Source organism: Artemia franciscana, chromosome 3, assembly GCF_032884065.1.
Source record: "Artemia franciscana chromosome 3, ASM3288406v1, whole genome shotgun sequence".
Taxonomy (NCBI): Eukaryota; Metazoa; Arthropoda; class Branchiopoda; order Anostraca; family Artemiidae; genus Artemia; species Artemia franciscana.
Genome location: NC_088865.1, coordinates 43399125 through 43423830, shown reverse-complemented (window position 1 = coordinate 43423830; position 24706 = coordinate 43399125). Strand labels below are relative to the sequence as shown.

The following is a 24706-nucleotide window of genomic DNA, read 5'->3' as shown; positions in this document are numbered from 1 at the left end:
AGATGTTTTCTAGAGAAAATTGCCTACGGATTGTTTTGGGTAGCCAACTGACTAACCGTATTTCTAAAAGTGGGCTATACGAACAGTGTAGGTCAATCCCGGTTTCTAAGGCTATAATGAGCGAAAGGTTGATATGGCTAGGGCACGATCTACGCATGGTCAATAACAGATTGCCAAAGATTGTTCTTTTTGGCCAGTCGTCTAAGGCTAAAAGGAAAGCAGATCGTCCATGGTTTGGTTGGGAGGATGTCGCAAACGAGGATTTAACAGGAATGGGAACTTCATGGGGGCTGTCAAGAGGGAAGTGTTGAATAGATTGGGGCGGAGGCGGGGCGTGGGTAGCTGTGCTGGCCTCAGGTAGCTTTGAGTTGCGATGAACTGTTAGAAGTAGTATTAGCAGTAGCATGTGCAAGAGTTTTTGTTTCTCTCTGTAGGTTTAGGCTTAAAGGTAGGATTTTCTAATCGTCTCTTTTTAAGTATGGGATAACATTCTTAGAGATACAGTTTTATGATAAAACAAAATAATTTGTTGATTTGTGAGTTTTCAAAGAGAGAACTTAGTTATATATATTCAGTTCTATTTATTTACTATTACTTTTCTATTATTTACTATTTTTCTTTTATTTACGTTTCTTTTGTATTTTATTACCTAGTTGTATATATTCAGTTCAAAAAGTAAAAGTAAAAGTAAATAAAATTAAAAATAAAAGTTATGTCCATCTATCTAATTCTATCTTATTACTACTATTTTTTTTCTATTTTTTTTTTTGCAGTATGCCCTCTCAAGCTTAAATTTGACATGCTGCTAATTTTTTTTTAATGTATTCTTAATTATTATTTCACTGCTAAATGGGTTTCAATAAAATATTTGCTATTTAATTTTTCCCTAGGTCATTCAAACGAAATGTTTTTGTTAAGTTTGTCTATTTACCAAAGTATGAACTAATTTTTAGAAATCAACCGCATTGGTTTCGAAATTTGACAGTTTGCTTTGGCAGTTCGGCTGTCCTCTTTAATAGTTAAGTTTGAATGTATTGAAAAGTAAAATCTGAATAAAAAAAATAAGGATTTGGGGTGAACAAAAACTCTGCAATTTGCCCCAGTCTTCTTTAAAAGTATCACATGACTCACCAACAATCATAAAATACATCAGTTTAGCTGACATGTTTTAATTATTTCACTTATGTAATGGTCTAAGGTTTGTTAATATCAAAGTTCCAAGGAAATATGAATAGACGTATTTTTACAATGTTTTCCCCGCCCTTGACCCATCTTACATATACTAACACCCAAAAAGCGTGATTTTTAAGTTTTTTCTGTTGATTCTTACGAGAGTATTTAGTTTCAAGGGTAGTACCACATTTGCCTTAGTGTTGACACCTTGAACTGTAAAAATAAATAAACAAGAATAATTTGTTAAATTTAATGTTTTCTGTCCGTCAGAACTCAAATATTTTAACTTTTTAATACAGGCCTAGTAACCGCTAGTAGCAAAAAATGCATATGGTTGGTATATTTTATAAAAATTGAATTCAACAGGAAGATTTCGTTTTCACTGCCTTTATGCTTTAAGGCTCGGGGCTACTAAGTTGGCATCGCAAATGAAGGCCAAACACTATGCAATAGATGCTACACTTTGCATTACAATTTGAAAAATGCACAGCTCCTGCCATAAAAAAAAAAAATAAAAAAGTCATTTGTATGCAAAAAAACTGTTTGCACTATAATAAAGTATAATAGCTATGACAATTGTAAAGGTAAAGTAAAGGATACGGCATTAGACTTTACAGTCCCTACCGGCGGTGCTGATCTCCGTTTCTTGGCCCTCTGATTAAATGGTTGAATTGGGTCTCACCTTAGACGCACATTAAAGATAGACCTACAAGGCTGTCCTAAGTCAATTGGACAAAAAGATGGATTAATCGACTACACGAAAAATTCATATTAAGGAATTGTAAAAAAAAAGAAAGAAACATTGAATTGAAAGCACAGTTGATCCTGGTTTGAAATATTCAATGACTCCTAACTGTTAGATAAGTCCGTAGATCATACGTTGTAGACGCTGCCTTTTCAATGGAAAAACCGCCGTATTTATTCAGTGAGAGTGGCGTTAGATTTTGAGGTACTTATGTACTATAGCGACCCCACTCAAGAAGTGAAGTTAGGTTAAACCTAATGAAATATATCAAAATATAATGAGAATATAATGCTTTATTAACAAAATTATGGAAACTAAGAAGAAAATTATGGAAATTAGGCCGCCCAGAAGGCACAGATCAAACAGTTCGTGGTAACGAACTGTAGTAAGGAGCGACCCGGCTCAATAGTAAACGAAACTCTAAATAACGGAATTTTGATGCTAAAAGATATATCAAAAGAATCGGATTTTTATGCTGATTTTAAATATTTAAGTTCCATCAAATTTAGTCTTTATCATCAAAAGTTACGAGCCTGAGAAAATTTGCTGTATTTTGGAAAATAGGGGAAAACACCCCCTGAAAGTCATAAGATCAAAAATCTACTACTACTACTACTACTAATAACTCACTGCAGCACCAAGCCGCCTGAGGCCAACACAGCTACGCACGCTCCTCCTCCAACCTAATCTATTTAAAGCCTCCCTCTTTACACCCTCCCGGGAAGTTCCCATTTCCTTTAAATCCTTATTTATGACATCCTCCCAACCCAGACAAGGACGACCTGCTTTCCGTGTAGCCCCAGACGGTTGGCCAAAAAGGACAATCTTCGGTAATCTGTCATCCTTCATCCGTAGAACGTGGCCTAGCCATCTCAACCTTTCTTTCATTATAGCCCCAGAAAGCGGGATTGAACCACACTTTTCGTACAACCTACTGTTTGAAATACGGTCAGTCAGCCGGGTACCCAGAACAATCCGTAGGCATTTTCTCTGGAAAACATCTAGTAAATTTTCATCTGCTTTTCGGAGTGTCACTGGTGCGTGTATGTTTGTTTGTTTTTCCCAGGGGCCATTGTATTGACCAAGTGGTCCTAGAGTGTTGAAAGAAGCCTCATTCTAACTGAAATGAAAAGTTCTAGGGCCTTTTTAAGTGACAAAAAAATTGGAGGGCAACTAGGCCCCCTCCCACGCTCATTTTTTTCCCAAAGTCAACGGATCAAATTTTTAGATAGCCATTTTGTTCCTCATAGTCAAAAACCATAATAACTATGTCTTTGGGGATGACTTAACCCCCCCCCCTCCCCAGAGTCCCTGGGGAAGGGGCTGCAAGTTACAAACTTTGACCAATGTTTACATACAGTAATGGTTATTTGGAAGTGTACCGACGTTTTCAGGGGTTTTTTTTTGATTTGGGTGTGGGGTTCGGGGGAGGGGGCTATATGGGAGGATCTTTCCTTGGAGGAATATTTCATGGGGGAAGAGAAATTCAATGAAAAGGGCGCAGGATTTTCTAGCATCACTATTAAAAAAACAATGAAAATATAAACATGAAAAAGTTTTTTCAATTGAAAGTAAGGAGAAGCGTTAAAACTTAAAACGAACAGAGATTATTACGCATATGAGGGGTTCTAAAAATACTTTAGCATAAAGAGCGAGGTATTTAGGAGGAGATAAATACTTCGCTCTTTATGCTAAATTATTTTTAGTAATTTCAATTATTTATTCTACGGCCTTTCCGATTTAAGGGTCATTCTTAAAGAATTGGGACAAAACTTAAGATTTAGTGTAAAGAGTGAGGTATTAACGAGGGGACAAACCCCCTCATATATATAATCAAAAATATAAGAATATAAAAGTTTGTTACGTAAGTTAATTCTTAAGTTGTTAACGTAAGTTAATAACGTTGTTAACGTTAAGTTAACAAAGTGTTGTTAAGTTAACAACGTTGTAAGTTAATTAACGTTCATTAAAATTTAAAAGTTCTAGTTTCCTTTCTAAGTAACCGAAAAATTGGAGGGCAACTAGGCCTCCTTCCCCACCCCTTATTTCTCAAAATCGTCTGATCAAAGCTAAGAGAAAGCCATTTAGCCAAAAAAAAGAATTAATATGCAAATTTCATTTTAATAATTTATGTACGGAGAGCCAAAATCAGACATGCATTAATTCAAAACTTTCAGAAATGAAATAAAAAAAACAAGTTTTTTGAAATGAAAGTAAAGAGCGACATTAAAACTTAAAACGAACAGAAATTACTCCGTATATGAAAGGGGTTTTTCCTCCTCGACACCCCGCTCCTTGCGCTAAAGTTTGATTCTTTCTCGCAACTCTACTTTTGAAAACAATAAAAAACTTTAGCGTAAAGAGCGGGGCGTCGAGGAGGAAAAGCCCCTTTCACATACGGAGTAATTTCTGTTCGTTTTAAGTTTTAATGTTGCTCCTTAGTTTCATTTCAAAAAACTTGTTTTTTTATTTCAAATGTCATTAAGAATCGCGTTGAAAGGAGCTCTGCCTTTTGCCGTCCGCCACATGTACTCCACTTGATATGATTTCGAATGATGGCAAGCTGTACCGTTGTTTTGGGCAACACCTCCTTATCCTGGAAAAGTCCAATTGCCTATTCTTTGGAAATCCCTAAATTTCATTTTAAAATCCATGGTCAGATATTATTTTAAACCAATTCCATCCACGGTCAGAGAAACCGGTTTTACTTAGATCAAACAGTTCGTGATAACGAACTGTAGTAAGGAGCGACCCGGCTCAATAGTAACCGAGACTCTAAAAAACAGAATTTTGATATCAATATTTGCATCAAAAGAACCGCATTTTAAGGCTGATTTTAAATATATAAGTTTCATCAAGTTTAGTTTTACCAATCAAAAGATACGAGCCTGGAAAAATTTGCCTTATTTTAGAAAATAGGGGGGAATCACCCCTTAAAAGTCATAGAATCTTAACTAAAATCACACCATCAGATTCAGTGTATCAGAGAACCCTACAATAGAAGTTTCAATCCCCTATCTACAAAAACGAGGAATTTTGAATTTTTTGCCACAAGACAGATCACGGATGCGTTTTTTTTCAGGAGTGATCGTATCGACCCAGTGGTCCTAGAACGTTGCGAGAGGGCTCATTTTGATGGAAATTAAAAGTTCTAGTGCCCTTTTTAAGTGAACAAAAAAATTGGAGGGCACTTAGGCCCCCTCCCATGCTTATTTTTCCCAAAGCCACCGGATCAAAATTCTGAGAAAGCCATTTTATTCAGCATAGTCGAAAACCTAATAACCATGTCTTTGTGGACGTCACACTCCCCCACAGCCCCCGTGGGAGGGGCTGCAAGCTACAAACTTTGACCAGTGGGGACCAATGGGGGGAAACTTTCCTTGGAGTAATTTGTCATGGCGGAAGGGAATTTCCATGAAGGGGTTGCAGGATTTTCTAGCATTTTAAAATAAAAATAAAAAAATAAATATGAAAACGTTTTTTCGACTGAAAGTAAGGAGTAGTATTAAAACTTAAAACGAACAGAAATCATTACACATATGGGGGTTCACCTCCTCCTAATGCCTCACTCTTTACGCTAAGATATTTTAGTAATTTCAACTATTCATTCTATGACCTTTGCGATTCAGGGGTCATTTTTAAGGGGTTGGGACAAAATTTATAATTTAGTGTAAAGAGCGAGGTATTGACGAGGGGGCGAACCCAATCGTATACGCAGTAATTACATACGAATAAATAAGCTCGTTACGTAAGTCAATTCATAAGTTACGTATATTTTTACTAATAAAATTGTTCGTAAAAAATTAAAATTTCTAGTCACCTTTTTAAGTAGCCAAAAAATTGGAGGGTAGCTAGGCCTCCTCTCCCGCTCCTTTTTCTCAAAATCGTCCGATCAAAACTATAAGAAAGCCATTTAGCCAAAAAAAAAAAATTAATATACAAATTCGCTTTAATTATTCATGTACGGAGAGCTAAAATCAAAACATACATTAATTCAAAAACGTTCACAAAATAAATAAAAAAAAGTTTTATTAGCTGAAAGTAAGGAGCGACATTAAAACTTAAAACGAACAGAAATTACTCCGTATATGAAAGGGCCTGTTCCCTCTTCAACGCCCCATTCTTTACGCTAAAGTTTGTTTTACTGTTTTAAAAAATAGAGTTGAGAGAAAGAGTTCAAATAGTTCGTGGTAACGAACTGTAGTAAGGAGCAACCCTGCTCATTAGTGACAGAAACTCTAAAAAACGGAATTTCGATACCAAAAGTTACATCAAAAGAATTGTATTTTTATGCTGATTTTAAATGTGTAAGTTTCATCGAGTTTAGTCTTACTCATCAAAAGTTAGGAGCCTGACAAAATTTGTCTTATTTAATAAAATAGAGGAGACACCCCCTAAAAGTCAAAGAATCTTAATGAAAATCACACCTTAAGATTCAGCGTATCAAGAGAACTCTACTGTAGAGTTTTCAAGCTCCAATCTGCAAAATGTGGAATTTTGTATTTTTTTCCAGACGAAAGATCACGGATGCGTGTTTATTTGTTTTGTTTTTGTTGTTGTTGTTTTTTTTTTGTCCCAAGTGGGATCGTGTAGACTCGGTGGCCCTGTAATGTCAAAGGCTCATTCTAACAAAATTTAAAAGTTCTAGTGCCCTTTTTAAGTAACCCAAGAAATTGGAGGGCAACTAGGCCCTTCCCCAAGCAAATTTTTCCCAAAGTCACCAGATAAAAATTTTGAGGTATCCATTTCGTTCAACATAGTCAAGAAACCTAATAACTATGCCTTTGGGGACGGTTTAATTCCCCACAGTCCCAGGGGGAGGCACTGCAAGTTACAAACTTTAATCATTGTTTACATATAGTAATGGTTAATGGCAAGTGTACAGACATTTTCAGGGGGACTTTTTCACGTTGGGGGGAAGGGGGTTACGTAGGAGGGTATTTTCAATGATGAATTTATCATGCGGGAAGACAATTTCCATGAAGGGGGTGCAGGATTTTCTAGCAAAATTAAAAAAAAAATCATGAGAAAATAAATAAAAAAAGTTTTTTCAATTGGAATTAAGGATCAGAATTAAAACTTTAAACAAACAAAATTAATACGTATATTAGGGGGGTTCGTATCCTCCTCAATACATCGCTTTTTATGCTCCAGTATTTTTAATAATTTCAACTGTTTATTCTATGGCCTTTGTAATTCAGGGATCATTCTTTAAGAATTGGGAAAAAAGTGAAACTTTAATGTAAAGAGCAAGGTATTGACTAGGGGATAAACCGCCTCATATCCGTAATAAAAATATACAAATATAGAAGTACGTTACGTAAGTTAATTCGTAAATTACGTATATTTATTACTCATAAAAAAGTTCGCAAAAAGATTAAAGTTCTAGTTGCCTTTTTAGGTAACCAAAAACTGGAGAGAAATTAGAACTCCTCCCCCACCTATTTTTCTTATTAAAATCTTGCGATCAAAGCTATGAGAAAGCCATTTAACCGAAGAAAAAGTAATATAAAATTTCGTTTTAATTATTCATGTGCGGTGAGCCAAAATCAAAGCATGTATTAATTCAAAAACTTTCAGAAATTAAATAAAACAAGTCTTGTTTTTAACTGCAAGTAAGGAGCGCAATTAAAACTTGAAACAAACAGAAATTATTCCTTATATGAAAGGGGTTGTCTCCTCCTCAATGCCTCGCTTTTTACGCTAAAGGTTTTTATTGTTTTAAAAAGTAAAGTTCTGAGGAAGAGTAAAACTTTAGCGTAAAGAGCGAGGCATTGAGGAGGGGACAACCCCTTTCATATGCGTAATAATTTCTGTTTGTTTTAAGTTTTAGTGTCGCTCCGTACTTGCAGTTAAAAAAAATTATTTAATACTATATACATATAATATATTATACTATATGCAATGGAACGTATTTATACTAATTTTGCTTAGCAAGAGCACACACATTCAAAAAACAAGCTCGGCCTTTTGGGCAGAAAAGGCATTATTTCAAAAATTTTGAATCATGTCAAACCGGACACCAAAAACTTGCTTAAACAATCAAGAAGTATTCAAACATATTCAGCGAGACTGGATAACTGATCTCATTCAATATATGTGATAATCCAAAAAAAAAAAAATTCTGGTTCAAAATTGGCACTTATGTATTATAGGATCCCACACAAGTTCTTGATTAAATAAAAAAACGAAACTTTACTATACTATATGCACATAGTATATAGTATATATACTATATATATATATATATATATATATATATATATATATATATATATATATATATATATATATATATATATATATATATATATATATATATATATATATATATATGTATATAAACGTTCATACAGGATAATTCCATTTTGATAAAAATCGTAGTTGTCATACTTGCATTTAGTAACTATGATAATTGTGCTTCTCAGGGATCACTTATCAAATACCGGATTAAAAACCCCTCACTCGTTTATGAAGTCGATATGGTGCCAAGAAGACAGATGATCCGACCTGATATGAGAAGATTGAAACAAGGTCGTCTAAAGGTAAATAATTCTGTTTTTCGTTCTTCAGAGTTACAATCACAAAGAAGAAAATATTCAAAAGATATTACATTTTATTATATATAGGGGTTGTAGCTCTATTCCTTTTGTGGTAATTTCTTTGTGTTTCAAGTTCGACTTCATTATTTGTTTTATATCCTTTTCGTCTTAAGACTCATTTATTCAGCTACAGGAGGACTTGTTTTCATTATTTTTTATCAGATTATTCTTCTTTTTTCTATTCCTTTCGAATCGTGTTTATCTATTGATTTGTTAAAAAAGTAATCCACTAAAGAAGTTTGTTAAAGAAAAGTAAAGAACTACGTTAAACCGAAGAGGATCATAAACGAATTCAAATGATTTTACCTGCATAAAACTACCATATAGTTATTAGTTAATAACTAAAGAAAACCCAAAATGCTCAGAAATTACAATACATAATTAAGTAAAACCAAAAAAGAGCAAGATCTAACACAAAGACAAGAAGCCCCCGGTGCCTTTTAAAGATTAAATAAAAAAAACAAGTTTTTTCAACTGAAAGTAAGGAGCGACATTAAATTTAAAGCGAACAGAAATTATTCCGTATATGAAAGGCGTTGTCCCCTCCTCGACGCCTCACTCTTTACGCTATTTTTTTTTTATTGTTTTAAAAAGTAGAGCTGTGAGAAAGAGTCAAACTTTAGCGTATAGAGCGAGGTGTCAAGGATGGGACAAACTCTTTCATATACGGAATAATTTCTGTTCGTTTTATTCAATGTCGCTCCTTACTTTCATTAAATAAAAAAAACAAGTTTTTTCAACTGAAAGTAAGGAGTGACATCAAAACTTAAAACGCACAGAAATTACTTCGTATATGAAAGAGGCTGCTTCCTCATCAACGCCCCGCTCTTTACGCTAAAGTTTGACTCTTTCTCTCAATTCTTCTTTCTAAAACAGTAAAAAACTTTAGCGTAAAGAGCGGGGCGTTGATGAGGAAGCACCCTCTTTCATATACGAAGTAATTTCTGTGCGTTTTAAGTTTTGATGTCACTCCTTACTTTCAGTTGAAAAAACTTGTTTTTTTTTTATTTAATTTCTGAACGTTTTTGAATCAATGCATGTTTTGATTTTGGCTCTCCGCAGAGGAATAATCAAAACGAAATTTGCATTTTTTTTTTTTGGCTCAATGGCTTTCTCATAATTTTGATCGAATGATTTTGAGAAAAAAAGAGCGGGGGACGAAGCCTAGTTGCCCCCCGATTTTTTGGTTAATTAAAAAGGCAACTAGAACTTTTAATTTTTTACGAATCTTTTTATTGGTAAAAGATTTACGTAACTTATAAATTAGCTTACGTAAAGAACTTTTGTATTCTCATGTTTTTATTACATATATGAGGGGATTCGCCCCATCGTCAGTACCTCGCTCTTTACACTAAAGCTTAAATTTTATCCCAATTCATTAAGAATGACCCCCTGAATCACAAAAGCCGTAGAATAAGTATTATTTCGGTAATTGAAATTACCGAAAATACTTTAGCGTAAAGAGCGAGGTATTAGAAGGAGGTGAGCCCCTCATATGGGTAATAATTTCTGTTTGTTTTAAGTTTTATTGCTGTTCCTTACTTCCAGCTGAAAAAGCTTTTTCACTTTTATTTTTTAATTGTTTTTTTTTAAATAATGCTAGTAAATCCTGCTCTCCCTTCATGGAAATTTTCTTCTCCCATTACAAATTCTCGAAGGAAAGTTCCCCCAGCATATCCCCCTCTTCTCAACCCCTCCCCCAAACCAAAAAAATCCTCCTGAAAACGCCTGTATACTTCCCAATAACCATTACTATATGTAAGCACAGGTCAAAGTTTGTAACGTGTTGCCCCTCCCACGGGGACTGTGGGGGAGTAAGTCGTCCCCAAAGACATAGTTATAAGGTTTTTCGACTACGCTGAATAAAATGGCTATCTCAGAATTTTGATCCGTTGACTTTGGGAAAATAATTAGCGTGGGAGGGGGCCTAGGTGCCCTCCAATTTTTTTGGTCACTTAAAAAGGGCACTAGAACTTTTCATTTCCGTTAGAATGAGCCCTCTTGCAACATTCTAGGACAACTGGGTCGATACGATCACCCCTGGGAAAAAAACAAAAAAAACAAAAAAACAAATAAACACGCATCCGTGATCTGCCTTCTGGCAAAAAATGCAAAATTCCACATTTTTGTAGATAGGAGCTCGAAACTTCTACAGTAGGGTTCTCTGATACGCTGAATCTGATGGTGTGATTTTCGTTAAGATTCTATGACTTTTAGGGGGCATTTCCCCCTATTTTCTAAAATAACGCAAATTTTCTCAGGCTCGTAACTTTTGATGGGTAAGACTAAACTTGATGAAACTTATATATTTAAAACCAGCATTAAAATGCGATTCTTTTGATGTAGCTATTGGTATCAAAATTCCATTTTTTAGAGTTTTGGTTACTATTGAGCCGGGTCGCTCCTTACTACAGTTCGTTACCACGAACTGTTTGATTTGAAAAAAAAAACTTTTTTTTTTATTTAATCATGTTAAGGAATGATAAGGACTTGTTAAAGTAACAAATCCTTTAGTCTAACTTTGTTTCTCAGAGCCTCAGCAAAATCTTTTGTCATGATTTTGAGCTTACTCTATTTAAATCCAATGATTTTAACATGCTCTATTACAAATTGAAACCTTTAGCTAATATACTGAATGTAGATCTTTACAAATGGGGTATCCCCTTATGCAAGAAGTTCAGACTGACTTCTGAAAACACACAGCATTTTAGTATTTTAATTTTAAATGGAGTAGACCTCGACTTGTTAACAGGTTTGCATATTAATGCAGAAAATTTAAAAAGAACGGCTGGAACGGTTTAAGGATTAGTGGAGTATGAAAATAATAACGGGAAATGCCAACAAAATAGCCCAATAATTTATGAAAGCTGATTTATACAGATAAAAATGGGAAAAATGGGAGTTAGGGATTAATTATAAAAAAGAGCAGAAACAATTTGGGGCTGGGGTCCCAGATTTTAAAAATGCCTGTTTTGGTATAATACATGTTTTTGGTATTTTCATTGAAAATTAATTGAAAAAAAAAATTGTATAAATTACACTTGTATAAATTAATTGCATATAATTGCAACTTGTATAAACTAGAGCAAATATACTATGAGGGGATATTTAATTGAAAAAGCGTGACCACCACAACTGTTCTTCGTCTGTAATAGCAAGGACCCTTTTAAGTAAAGGGCAAAAATCATTCTTTGAAATATTAGTCATAATATTATTAAAAATTGAAAATTTGAATGCTATTAGATATTCAATGTCACTAGACACTATAAAACTTTCAAATTAAATATAAAATTTCATTTATTGAAATAAAAAATTGTTGCATCAAAGACTCGTATAATAGTTCCCTTGCGCTGTGAGGGTTTGAAAATGAGTACTCCGGATTAGAAAGCCTGGTCGTCTCCCCTACACCAGCGCAAGGGTGACAATATTAATATTTTTAATCTTTATTTTAAGTAAAAGAATAATTATTTTCTATCTTCAATTACTTCTTATTGTAGTGTTGTTCAAAGCTTCAATTATATGCATGGATAGTAAATAGTACGAGAATTTTGTCAAAATAGTTAAGAAGGAACTCCTTTATTTTTAAATGGTTTGTTTAGTAATGAGTTATTACTGGAACTGTTATTGCAATTAAATTGTTATTAGCTAACACATGCGAGAAACATTAATAAAAACTTAGCAGATAGGTACTTTAGAGAGAAAAAAATTAAAACGAGCATAAATTACTATAAACAGGAGTTTGGAAACTAAATTCAATACTTGTCTGTCATAGCATAAAAATTACCTTATAAAAACTTATTAAATAATTTCAACGGGTGGTTTCAAATACTGACAGAGTTTTAATTTAATATGTCTGATTTTATCCCCAAGGTTGACAGTGGTGTGACCCAGGTGTATCCCCAAGGTGTGACCCAGGTGAAATCCTTGATTGCTTTATATTTGTCTTCTCATGACATTCTACAGTCGTGACTTGTAGCTTACGGCACATTTCCCACCGGTTGGGTATGACAATATTTTGTTGGGTCATGGGCAGTACGTGCACCCTTCGGTTGAGTTTACTTTTTAACATTTATTTGACAAACAAAAAAAAACATTTTTCATGTTATTGGCGTCACGTTCAAATACATTTAAAAAGCAACAAACACATGGTAGTGTTTCAATGACATCATTCATTGCATAAAAGAGGTGTGCGTGTAACTGAACCCACGTAACTGAGATTTAGCGCCACTCAGCTCCGTTTAACTGAGCCCTCGTGCCTGAACCCCATTGAACTGAAGCCACGTGCAACTTAGTCCTATTTAAATAAACACTCTTGTAACTAGACCCCTGTGCAACTCAACCCACGTGGACCCCCTTATAAATCAGCCGTATTCTGACTTAACGCTTATGTAACTCACCCGTATTTAAATTAAGGCTTGATTCACTGAACTCCACCAAAGGCCTAAGAATATATTTGATCTAGAACTAATTAGAAGCTCGAAATAAGCTTCTGGCTTCGTTCAGAGTTGCTATCTTGTATTACCCACCTAGTTGGTGGGGGCGCTTCGCACCCCCCAAGCCCCCCCGCGTGCGTAAGTCGTTACGCGCCATATTAGTTACGCGCCATTGTAGTTGTGTCCCTATGTCCCACCTGTGATATATATATATATATATATATATATATATATATATATATATATATATATATATATATATATATATATATATATATATATATATATATATATATATATATATATATATATATATATACTAGCTGTTGGGGTGGCGCTTCGCGCCACCCCAACACCTAGTTGGTGGGGGCGCTTCGCGCCCCCCCCCCAAGCCCCCCCGCGCGCGTAAGTCGTTACGCGCCATATTAGTTACGCGCCATTGTAGTTGTGTCCCTATGTCCCACCTGTGAATATAGATATATATATATATATATATATATATATATATATATATATATATATATATATATATATATATATATATATATATATATATATATATATATATATATATATATATATATATATATATATATATATATATATATATATATATATATATATATATATATATATATATATATATATATATATATATATATATATATATATATATATATATATATATATGTTTTTAACTACGTAAAACTTGCGAATATACAACATTCTTTGCTGTCCCATTGTCTGTGCATATAAATAGATTTTCAGGTTTACCGACTCTTGAACATGCAACATATAATGGTCCATGGGAAAACAATCCGTATTCAGATCTATACCTCATGATTCTAATGATTGCCCTTGAGCTTTGTTGATGGTGATTGCTAATCGACCATTCCCTGAGTCGCCATCGTCATTTATATATCCCCCTGTGCACCCCGGCGTCCCCTTTGTAGTTATGTCCCTGTGTCCCGGTCGTCATTTATATTCCCTGTGTCCCGGTGGTCATTTGTGTCCCGGTGTTCCAGTCTGTGATTTCTCTTTGAGTGTCCCGGGCGTCATTTATATTCCTTGTGTCCCGGTGTCCCGGTCTTTTTTAGTTTTTTTAGTTTTTTTTTTACTTATGTCCTGGTCGTCATTTATACTCCCTGTGTCCCGGTCGTCATTTGTGTCTCGGTGCTTTGTTGATTGCTAATTTATATTATATTTATATTTATTTTTTATATTTATTAATATTTTTTTAGTTTTCTTTTTCTCTTATTTTTCAGTTTTTTCCTTTTTTTAGTTTTTTCTTTTTTAGTTTTTAGTTTTTTTTGTTTTTTACCTTTTTTTAGTTTTTTTTTTTTTAGTTTTTGCTTTTTTTTAGTTTTTTCAGTTTTTTTTAGTTTTTAGTTTTTTACCTTTTTTTAGTTTTTTTTAGTTTTTTAGCTTTTTTAGTTTTTTTTCTTTTTAGTTTTTTTTGTAGTTTTTACCTTTTTTAGTTTTTTTTCTTCTTTTGTATTAGTGTGAAATAATTCAGACGTCATATGCGGACAAACACGACGTCACTCGACAGACAGACAGACAGACATAACCCACAAACAACTTATTTTTATATATATTTATTCATATTTTTTTAGTTTTCTTTTTCTCTTTTATTTTTCAGTTTTTTCCTTTTTTTAGTTTTTTTCTTTTTTAGTTTTTAGTTTTTTTTAGTTTTTTACCTTTTTTTAGTTTTTTTTAGTTTTTTTAGTTTTTTAGCTTTTTTAGTTTTTTTATTAGTTTTTATTTTTTTTGTAGTTTTTGCCTTTTTTTATTTTTTTTCGGTTTTTTTTTAGTTATTAGATTTTTACCTTTTTTTAGTTTTTTTTAGTTTTTTAGCTTTTTTAGTTTTTTTTTCTTTTTAGTTTTTTTTGTAGTTTTTACCTTTTTTGGTTTTTTTCTTCTTTTGTATTAGTGTGAAATAATTCAGACGTCATATGCGGACAAACATGACGTCACCTGATCCACGATCCACAGATCCACAGACAACTTATTTTTATATATATAGATTTAGCTTTTTTAGTTTTTTTATTAGTTTTTATTTTTTTTGTAGTTTTTGCCTTTTTTTATTTTTTTCAGTTTTTTTTTTAGTTATTAGATTTTTACCTTTTTTTAGTTTTTTTTAGTTTTTTAGCTTTTTTAGTTTTTTTTCTTTTTAGTTTTTTTTGTAGTTTTTACCTTTTTTGGTTTTTTTCTTCTTTTGTATTAGTGTGAAATAATTCAGACGTCATATGCGGACAAACATGACGTCACCTGATCCACAGATCCACAGTATATATTTATTCATATTTTTTTAGTTTTCTTTTTCTCTTTTATTTTTCAGTTTTTTCCTTTTTTTTAGTTTTTTTCTTTTTTAGTTTTTAGTTTTTTTTAGTTTTCTACCTTTTTTTAGTTTTTTTTAGTTTTTTTAGTTTTTTAGCTTTTTTAGTTTTTTTATTAGTTTTTATTTTTTTTGTAGTTTTTGCCTTTTTTTATTTTTTTCAGTTTTTTTTTAGTTATTAGATTTTTACCTTTTTTTAGTTTTTTTTAGTTTTTTAGCTTTTTTAGTTTTTTTTCTTTTTAGTTTTTTTTGTAGTTTTTACCTATTTTGGTTTTTTTCTTCTTTTGTATTAGTGTGAAATAATTCAGACGTCATATGCGGACAAACATGACGTCACCTGATCCATCCACAGATCCACACACAGACAACTTATTTATATATATATATATATATATATATATATATATATATATATATATATATATATATATATATATATATATATATATATATATATATATATATATATATATATATATATATATATATGTTTTTAACTACATAAAACTTGCGAATATACAACATTCTTTGCTGTCCCATTGTCTGTGCATATAAATAGATTGTCAGGTTTACCGACTCTTGAACATGCAACATATAATGGTCCATGGGAAAACAATCCGTATTCAGATCTATACCTCATGATTCTAATGATTGCCCTTGAGCTTTGTTGATGGTGATTGATAATCGACCATTCCCTGTGTCGCTGTCGTCATTTATATATCCCCTTGTGCCCCCCGCGTCCCCGTTGTAGTTGTGTCCCTGTGTCCCGGTCGTGATTTATATTCCCTGTGTCCCGGTCGTCATTTGTGTCCCGGTGTCCCGATCTGTATATACATTCGTTTTTGAATTGGTCTTTATTTTAGTTTTTAGTTTTTTACCTTTTTTTTAGTTTTTTAGTTATACCTCATGATTCTAATGATTGCCCTTGAGCTTTGTTGATGGTGATTGCTAATCGAACATTCCCTGTGTCCCCGTCGTCATTTACATATCCCCCTGTGCCCCCGGCGTCCCCGTTGTAGTTGTGTCTCTGTGTCCCGGTCGTCATTTATATTCCCTGTGTCCCGGTCGTCATTTGTATCCCGGTGTCCCGGTCTGTATATACATTCGTTTTTTAAATGGTATAAGATGAAATAAATTTTTGTATTTTTCCCCTTTTTTTCTTTTTAGTTTTTTTTTTATTTTTATTTTTTTAGTTTTGTTTTTCTCCTTTATTTTTCATTTTTTTCCCTTTTTTTATTTTTTTTTCTTTTTTAGTTTTTTAGTTTTTTAGCTTTTTTAGTTTTTTTATTAGTTTTTAGTTTTTTTCTTTTTAGTTTTTTTTTTAGTTTTAACCTTTTTTTTATGTTTTTTTAGTTTTTTTTTACGTATGTCCTGGTCGTCATTTATACTCCCTGTGTCCCGGTCGTCATTTGTGTCCCGGTGCTTTGTTGATGGTGATTGCTAATCGAACATTCCCTGTGTTCCGGTCGCTTTCTCTTTGAGTGTCCCGGTCGTCATTTATATTCCCTACTAGCTGTTGGGGTGGCGCTTCGCGCCACCCCAACACCTAGTTGGGCCCCCCCGCGCGCGTAAGTCGTTACGTGCCATATTAGTTTTTTTGTAGTTTTTACCTTTTTTAGTTTTTTTCTTCTTTTGTATTAATGCTAAAGCCAAGGTTCAAACCTGGAGCCTCTCGGACCTAGAACCTGAAAAATAACGCTTTACCAACTCAGCTACTTCGGCTTGAATACATTCGTTTTGAGCAGCTTCCTCGAGTGTTGCCATTGTAGGTTCTTCAGTCATTTTACATTTAGAAATTTCTCTTTCAACGGTCTTCTTACAATTAAAAATTTGTCTTTGAACGATATTCTTAAATACCTGTGTCCTGGTCGTCATTTATATTCCCTGTGTCCCGGTCGTCATTTGTGTCCCGGTATCCCAGTCTGTAATTTCTCTTTGAGTGGCCCGGTCGTTATTTATATTCCCTCTGTCCCGGTCGTCATTTGTGTCCCGGTCTGTATTTCTCTTTGAGTGTTTTTTCTTTTTAGTATTTTTTAGTTTTTTACATTTTTTCTTTTTTCAGTTTTCTTTTTCTTCTTTAATTTTCAGCTTCACTATGAAATACATATCGCCGAACCTTTGTTTTTTTAACTAAAATCTGGTAGGCATTGATGACCTTATCCAAGTCAAAATCCCAAACCCAATCATCATCGCTATCATTTTCAGTTTTGATATGTTTTGACTCTCGCTGTCCAGGTGGATCTTCATCTAACTGCGCGGTTTTGCGTTCTTTAGCCTCAAGCCTGTTTCCTTGCTGTTCTTTTGATTCCTCGGCACGCTTTCTTTTCTGACTTTCTCTATCAGCAGCAAGTTTTTTGGCATAGACTCTTTGAGCATCTTTATCGGCTTTTGCCATTGTAAGTTCATCAGTCATTTTAAACTTAAACATTAATAGATTTCTACGTGAACATATATGTCTTAAAGCTAAACTAATTTGGACCACAAAAAAAGATCCAGCAGAGCTGCCATTGCAACTAATTTCTCTCACTAACAGCCAACAAAACCCTTCTCTTTCAGGGGGGTGCTTGCGTGTATGAAAGGTTTTTCAGGAAGGTTTTTGTGCATGACAAAGTTAATAATTGCTCCATTCAAGTAGGACCTTATGCAGTTTCCATTTAAATGAATAGATTTTGATTTATTTACTTGGTCAAATATTAAATCATTTTTTTTTCAACGAGCGAATGAGGATGAGGAAGTTTCGTTGAATTTGGGCATCAGCTTTAAGATTAGAAATAGCTTTTAATCTGTTTGGATTTTAAATTTGAATAGGGTGTAGCCTCCTGTCTAGGAATACACTAAAAGTCAGATATAATTTGAAGAAAATTGAAAGGTATTGGGAAGAAACCAATACTTTACATGCTCAAAATTCTGTTGAGAAAAATTCTGAAAGACACTTGTGACAGGAGCGATTACTTTGGTTGCAAGCTGGTTTGAATAGTGAATCAATTGCATTTTAATTTAAAAATTTTGTGTGAAGTATGTTTTGTAACATCAAACCAGTCACCAGTTAATGCACACATTTTTTGGGTGGGGGAAATAAATAGTAATTCCAAGAAGATTGAAAGGCTATCCTTTCCAGTGTTCCTAATAGGTTCTAATGACCGGCTAGCGCAATGGATTGCTAGTTTTTTTTCAGATTTCTTTTTTTGCTTTCCACTCGCAAAGCTGACTGGGTAGGGGAGTATTCTAGAAGAGGAATTTAAAAACCTGCATGAGGATTTTCAACCCTGGGGATTTCAGCGGTAGTCCCTCTATGGTTTCTAGCATTTACTTTCCAGGAAGTTGGATTTTGGTGCCATAAGTCATTCTATGATGGTAATGCAATGAAAAACATATAAAAAGCGTTTAAACATGAATAATAGATCCCCGATAACATTAAACAGCTCTCTATTATAGTCTAGTGCCCTATCAGTACTGGGGAAATAAAACAGAACAAGAGCTAGGAGCTTATATGGCACTTATGACGAGGCCGGAAGAGCCGAGAGCTAAGAGCTCATATGTCATGAGCTCTAACAAAAGTCTTAAAATCAATAGTTTGACTTAAAAGGAAGGTCAGAGGCTTAATGCCGGTTGGGATTTGAAATAAGAGCTCTGAGACACGAGGTCCTTCTAAACATCAATATTCATTAAGATCTGATCACCCACTCGTAAGTTAAAAATACCTCATTTTTTCTAATTTTTCCTCTCCCTTCAGCCCCCCAAATATCGGGGAAAACGACTTTATTCAGTCAATTTTTGCAGGTCCCTGACACGTGTACCAATTTTCATCGTCCTAGCACGTCCAGAAGTAGCAAACTCGCCAAAGCACTGGGTCCCCCCTTATTCCCCCAAAGAGAGCGGATCCAGTCCGATTACGCCAATTACGTATCTACGACATTTGCTTATTCTACCCACCAAGTTTCATCCCTATCTCTCCACTGTAAGCGTTTTCCAAGATGTCGGTTTCCCCCGCCAACTCCCCCCGCTCTTTACGCTAAAGTTTGACTCTTTCTCTTAACTCTACTTTTTAAAACAGTAAAAAACTTTAGTGTAAAGAGCGGGGCGTTGAGGAGGAAAAGCCCCTTTCATATACGAAGTAATTTTTATTCGTTTTAAGATTTAATATCGCTCCTTACTTTCAGTTAAAAAAACTTGTTTTTTTTTTCATTTTCTGGACGTTTTTGATTTAATGCATGTTTTGATCTTTCTGGCTTTCTCATAGTTTTAATCGGAAGATTTTGAGAAAAAAGAGTGAGGGAGGAGGCGTAGTTGCACTCCAATTTTTTGGTCACTTAAAAAGGCAACTATAGCTTTTAATTTTTTATCCATGTTTTCATTAGTAAGAAATATACGTAACTTACGAATTAACATACGTAACTAAATTCTATATTCATATGTTTTTATTGCGTATATGAGGGGTTCGACCTCTCGTCAATACCTCGCTCTTTACACTAAAGCTTAAATTTTATCCCAATCTCTTAAGAATGACCCTTGAATCACAAAGGCCGTAGAATAAATGGTTGAAATTACTAAAAATACTTTACCGTAAAGAGCGAGGTATTACGAGGAGATAAACCCCTCATATGCGTAATAATCTATGTTCGTTCGTTTTAAGTTTTAATGCTGCTCCTTACTTTCAGTTGAAAAAACTTTTCATATTTATTTTTTCGTTGTTTTTTTTAATAATGCTAGAAAATCCTGCGCCCCCTTCATTGAAATTCTTTTCCCCCATGACCAATTCCTCCATGGAAAGATCCTCCCACGTAACCCCCCCCCCACTCCAACCTCTCCCCCTCCAAAAAAAATCCCCATGAAAACGTCTGTACACTTACCAATAACCATTACTATGTGTAAACATAGGTCAAAGTTTTTAACTTGCATCCCCTCCCACGGGGACTGTGGGGGAGTAAGTCGTCCCCAAAGACATAGTTATTAGGTTTTTCGACTATGGTGAATAAAATGGCTATCTTAGAATTGTGATCCGGTGACTTTGGGAAAAAAATTAGCGTGGGATTGGGCCTAGATGCCCTCCAGTTTTTTCGGTCACATAAAAAGCGCACTAGGACTTTTAATTTCCGTTAGAATGAGCCCTTTTGCGACATTTAGGCCCAATTAGTCGATACGATCACCCCTGGGAAAAAAACAACAAAAAAACAAATAAACACGCATCCTTGATCTGTCTTCTGGCAAAAAATGCGAAATTCCACGTTTTTGTAGATAGGAGCTTGAAACTTCTACAATAGGGTTCTCCAATACGTTGAATCTAATGGTGTGATTTTCGTTAAGATTGTATCACTTGTAGGGTGTGTTTCACCCTATTTTCTAAAATGACGAAAATTTTCTCAGGCTCGTAACTTTTGATGGGTAAGACTAATCTTGATGAAACTTATATATTTAAAATCAGCATTAAAGTGCAATTCTTTTGATGTAACTAATGGTATCAAATTTCAATTTTTTAGAGTTTCGGTTACTATTGAGCAGGGTCGCTCCTTACTACAGTTCGTTGCCACGAACTGTTTGACTAAAACTTAATTTACATTTTACTGAAAATATTCTTTATTTTGAGCAATATATTATTTTTCACAGTATCAAAAAAGATCAAGATCAAGAATAACCAAGATCAAGAATGATCTTGTTATAGCAGTAGTACCAGTAGTAGTAGTAGTAGCAGTCGTAGCAGTAATAGTAGCAGCGCGCACTTGCTGCCTTTTTTCAACAGGTCATCCCATTATGCCGTGAAGTTCGAACTTAGTTCGAACCCTAACAAGCTCCTGAGATAAGGCATTTTGACAACTTCAATGCACGTAACATGTTTTGATTTATATCAACACACCCTAAAAATCTTACCTTAATACCCTTAGCCTTTTTCAGTAGCATTTTATTTCCCGTTGAATGAACATCTCTGCTGTGTACTGTTTGTTAGCTGCTGACGTCGTAAGAGCAACTGTGATTTTTGAATATAAATTTGAGCTGGGTAATTTGAATAGCAGTAGTTTGGGATGTCAGAACACGGTGGGAAAAATTGACAGGCTCCCATGTATCACGAGGTTCCCATCCATAAGGGTGTCTGCCTCCGCATAACGTGGCCCTGTCCACTAAAGATAATTAAATTTTCGTTTTGTTGGATCCTTATTTTCATCCTGGTACAGTTTCAAAAGGGGGATTTGGCGTTAGCACAGTTCAAGAGATATCCCCTTTGACCAATTCGGATTGTTAGCATTACTAGCTAAGAAGAATCTATGCCGAAATTCATTGTATTTTGCCATGTATCCCCATGACTTTCAAAATGTGTTAAAAGCGAATCTTCTTTCGTATAATGACAATTATTCGGAAGCTTTAAAAAAAACAGCGAAGGGCGTTAATCATGCTTTCCGCGAGTAGGAATCTTCTCCTTATATTTACCGTCAGTTTTTGAAAAAGAAAACTGCAAAAGGCCTTGACGCTGATCCAACAGCTATAGCTTTGATAGAAAAGTCTTCAGTCCGAAATCCGCTAATTTTAGCACAAGATCAAACTATCAAAGCTTAAAGATGGCCTAGTTAAAGATATATAGTAAAAAGTTCAAGAAAAAGTGGATTCCGTCAGATGTGCAGGAGGCTCAGCGCAATTAGCTACTACGAACTCTGAGTTGATTGTTCCTGAAATATATGATTCGTTCACGCTGGAATACAACGAAAAATTTTAGAAAATTGAAAAAATTGTTTTCCTCTCTGAAACACCAGATTGAGTTAGAGGTTCGGATAGCTACTATGCAGGAGAAGTTGGATGATTATGAACTGGAGTGTCTACTTGATTTTTTTGTGTTTTTTTGGGAGGTAAACAGGCCCCCGGAACTAACTTGGGCACTGCCGTGCTGGACAATGAGTGTTAATGTTCATAGAGAACAGACGTTCTCTATGAACGTCAAATAACTAGACATTCAGACATTCAGACTACCGAACGCAACGTCAAATAACTAGACACCATCACCCATTGCGCCAGTTCTCGTTAAATTTGTGACTAAAGATATGACGCATACTGTTTTCAAAGCGAAATCAAAGCTCACTAATTCAGGTATATTCTTTCGAAAGCAAAAAGTCGATTCTTGAAGGTGCAAGAAATCGATATGGTGTAAAGAACGTGTGGACTGATCGTTGCGGTGTTTTCAAGCATGAGCAAGCTGGTAACCACCCAAAACACATACGTTCACTTGTAGACTGTTTATTTTTTGTTCTATTTGTGATTTTGTGTTTAATTTTTATTTTTTGTTTTTTTTTGTGTTCTTTTATTATTATTTTTTTCAGTATTTCAGTTCTAATTTCATAATTTTTTTCTTTATTTTTCTCGATGGGATGATGAAATTAGTTTTTATGGCACTTGGTATCTACCAAGTGACACATATCGATCGCAAATTATGTCGGTCTGTCGGTCTGTCTGTCTATCCTGGTTTTGCTACTTTTGGCACTTCCAAGTAAGATAGGACGATGAAATTTGGCAGGCGTATCAGGAACCCGACCATATTAAATTAATAATTGTCGTTTTCCCGATTCAGCAATCTGGGGGCTGAAGGGAGAGGAAAAATTAGAAAAATCGAGGTATTTTTAACTTTTAATGAGCGGGTAATCAGATTTTAATGAATTTTGACATTTAGAAGGGCCTCTTGACTCATAGCACTTATTTTAAATCCTGACCGGCATTAAGCCTCTGATTTTCCTTTTAAAGCAATCTATTAATTCTTAGAATTTTGCTAGAGCTCATACCATATGAGCTCCTGGCTCTTCCAACCTCGTGACAAGTACCATATGAGTTCTTAGCTCTTGTTTTTTTTATATATGTTGAGTGATATTTCTTCATTGATGAGATTTATGTGTAATCCAATCAAGCTGGGGGCTGGGTGGTACGTGATGAATCCTAATTTGATTGTACTTTGATTTTGCCCGAATCTAGCTCCGGTGACATCCTCTCCTGGGGTGAGCGACTACTTCAGCTCCAAAATAATCCACTTGATGTTTTTAGTTTAATAAATAATTCAATAGGTCAGTATAATCAATTTACATCAAATCCCCATTTTTCAGTTGTCAGTAAGTATATTTCGAATTTGGAAAAAGTTTTTAAACGAAGTGGTAGTTTTTCTGTGCTTCAGCTAAATGTTCAAGGTCTTTCCTCTTCAATTGATTAGTTAAAACAAATGGTATGTAGTGTCCACCCCGATTTTGTTGGTCTTTGTGAGACTCCCTCGGTTCGAAAACTGAATCTCTATTGCATCTCCCTGGATATAAGATGGAGTATTTGAACTGTAGTAGGATGACTAAAGGTGGCCTTGCTGTTTATGTTTCGGAATATCTTCAGTACCCTGAAAGACATGACCTGTCCAGAAATGAAGAAGGGGTTTTTTAATCCATGTTTCTTGAGATTAAAACCCAAACTAAACCTCTGATTGTTGGTGATATATACCGGTCTCCTAGTGGGTCTGTTCCCTCTTTCCTTTAGATTCTTGATGAGGCTTGGGAAGCAATCCATCAACATTCATGTGAACTTGTCATTGTGGGTGACTTCAATGTTAATTTGTTCGACCGGAAGTCATCTCTTCTTTTGATTTTCTCTCAGATACGCTTGCTTGTGGTGCATTACGTATTCCAACTCGCATAACAGATACTACTGCTTCTTTGCTTGATAATGTTTTTTCATCTTTGACTAACATGCAAAATTCTGTATTGGTAGGTGATATCTGAGACCGTTTACCTGTTTTTTCCGTGTATGATTTTTCTGACTCTTTACCTAGGAGGCACCAAGGAGCTGGCTTTTCATCTTCAAAATTTAATAAACAGGAATTGGCTCTTCTTAGACTGTGGTTGGCAGATAATTCGTGGTGTATTTTTGAAAATGAATCTGATTTAAATTCACTTTTTAATTCTTTTTATGATTCTTAGAAAGAAATTATATTCTGTTAAAAGTTTCAGATCAATCTTCACGGTTATTCCTGATATATGGCATTGTTCTCTATTTTGATAACCTGGACACTTTGTTTCCTTTGATTTACGTTCTGCCCTCCTCCAAAGTCCCTGAACTTTGAGATCCACTTGGCCTTCCAGTGACTTCAAAAATTTAAACTTCGACCCCCCAAGTAGTTCTTGAGATAATGCAGATATCCTATTTTGATAACCTGGATATATGCGGTCACTTTCAGTCAACATCACTACACTACTGGGAATAGATTCAACAGGAACTATTAGTGTCAAAAATTCAAACATATTAGAGACCCAAATACTTAGATCCCTTAACTCTGCTCTCTTCCCCAATTCAAGCCTCGAGGTACACTTACCTCCCTCCTCCCTGCCCCAATACTCCCTAAAAGTTTAAAATTGATCCGCAAAGCCGTTCACAGGATAATGCAGATACACCGTTTCATCACCTCCCA

At 34.5% G+C, this 24706-nt stretch overlaps 1 protein-coding gene across 2 annotated transcripts in view; it reads left to right on the top strand.

Annotated features, from left to right (window-relative positions):
• The window catches only part of LOC136025295 (xylosyltransferase oxt-like), a 141409-nt gene that overhangs the window by 100496 nt on the left and 16207 nt on the right, over window positions 1-24706 (top strand). For both annotated transcript variants that reach the window (XM_065701185.1, XM_065701186.1), the window contains exon 12: window positions 8347-8463. In XM_065701185.1, the coding sequence (XP_065557257.1) occupies window positions 8347-8463 (117 nt within the window). The remainder of the gene's footprint in view (window positions 1-8346; window positions 8464-24706) is intronic.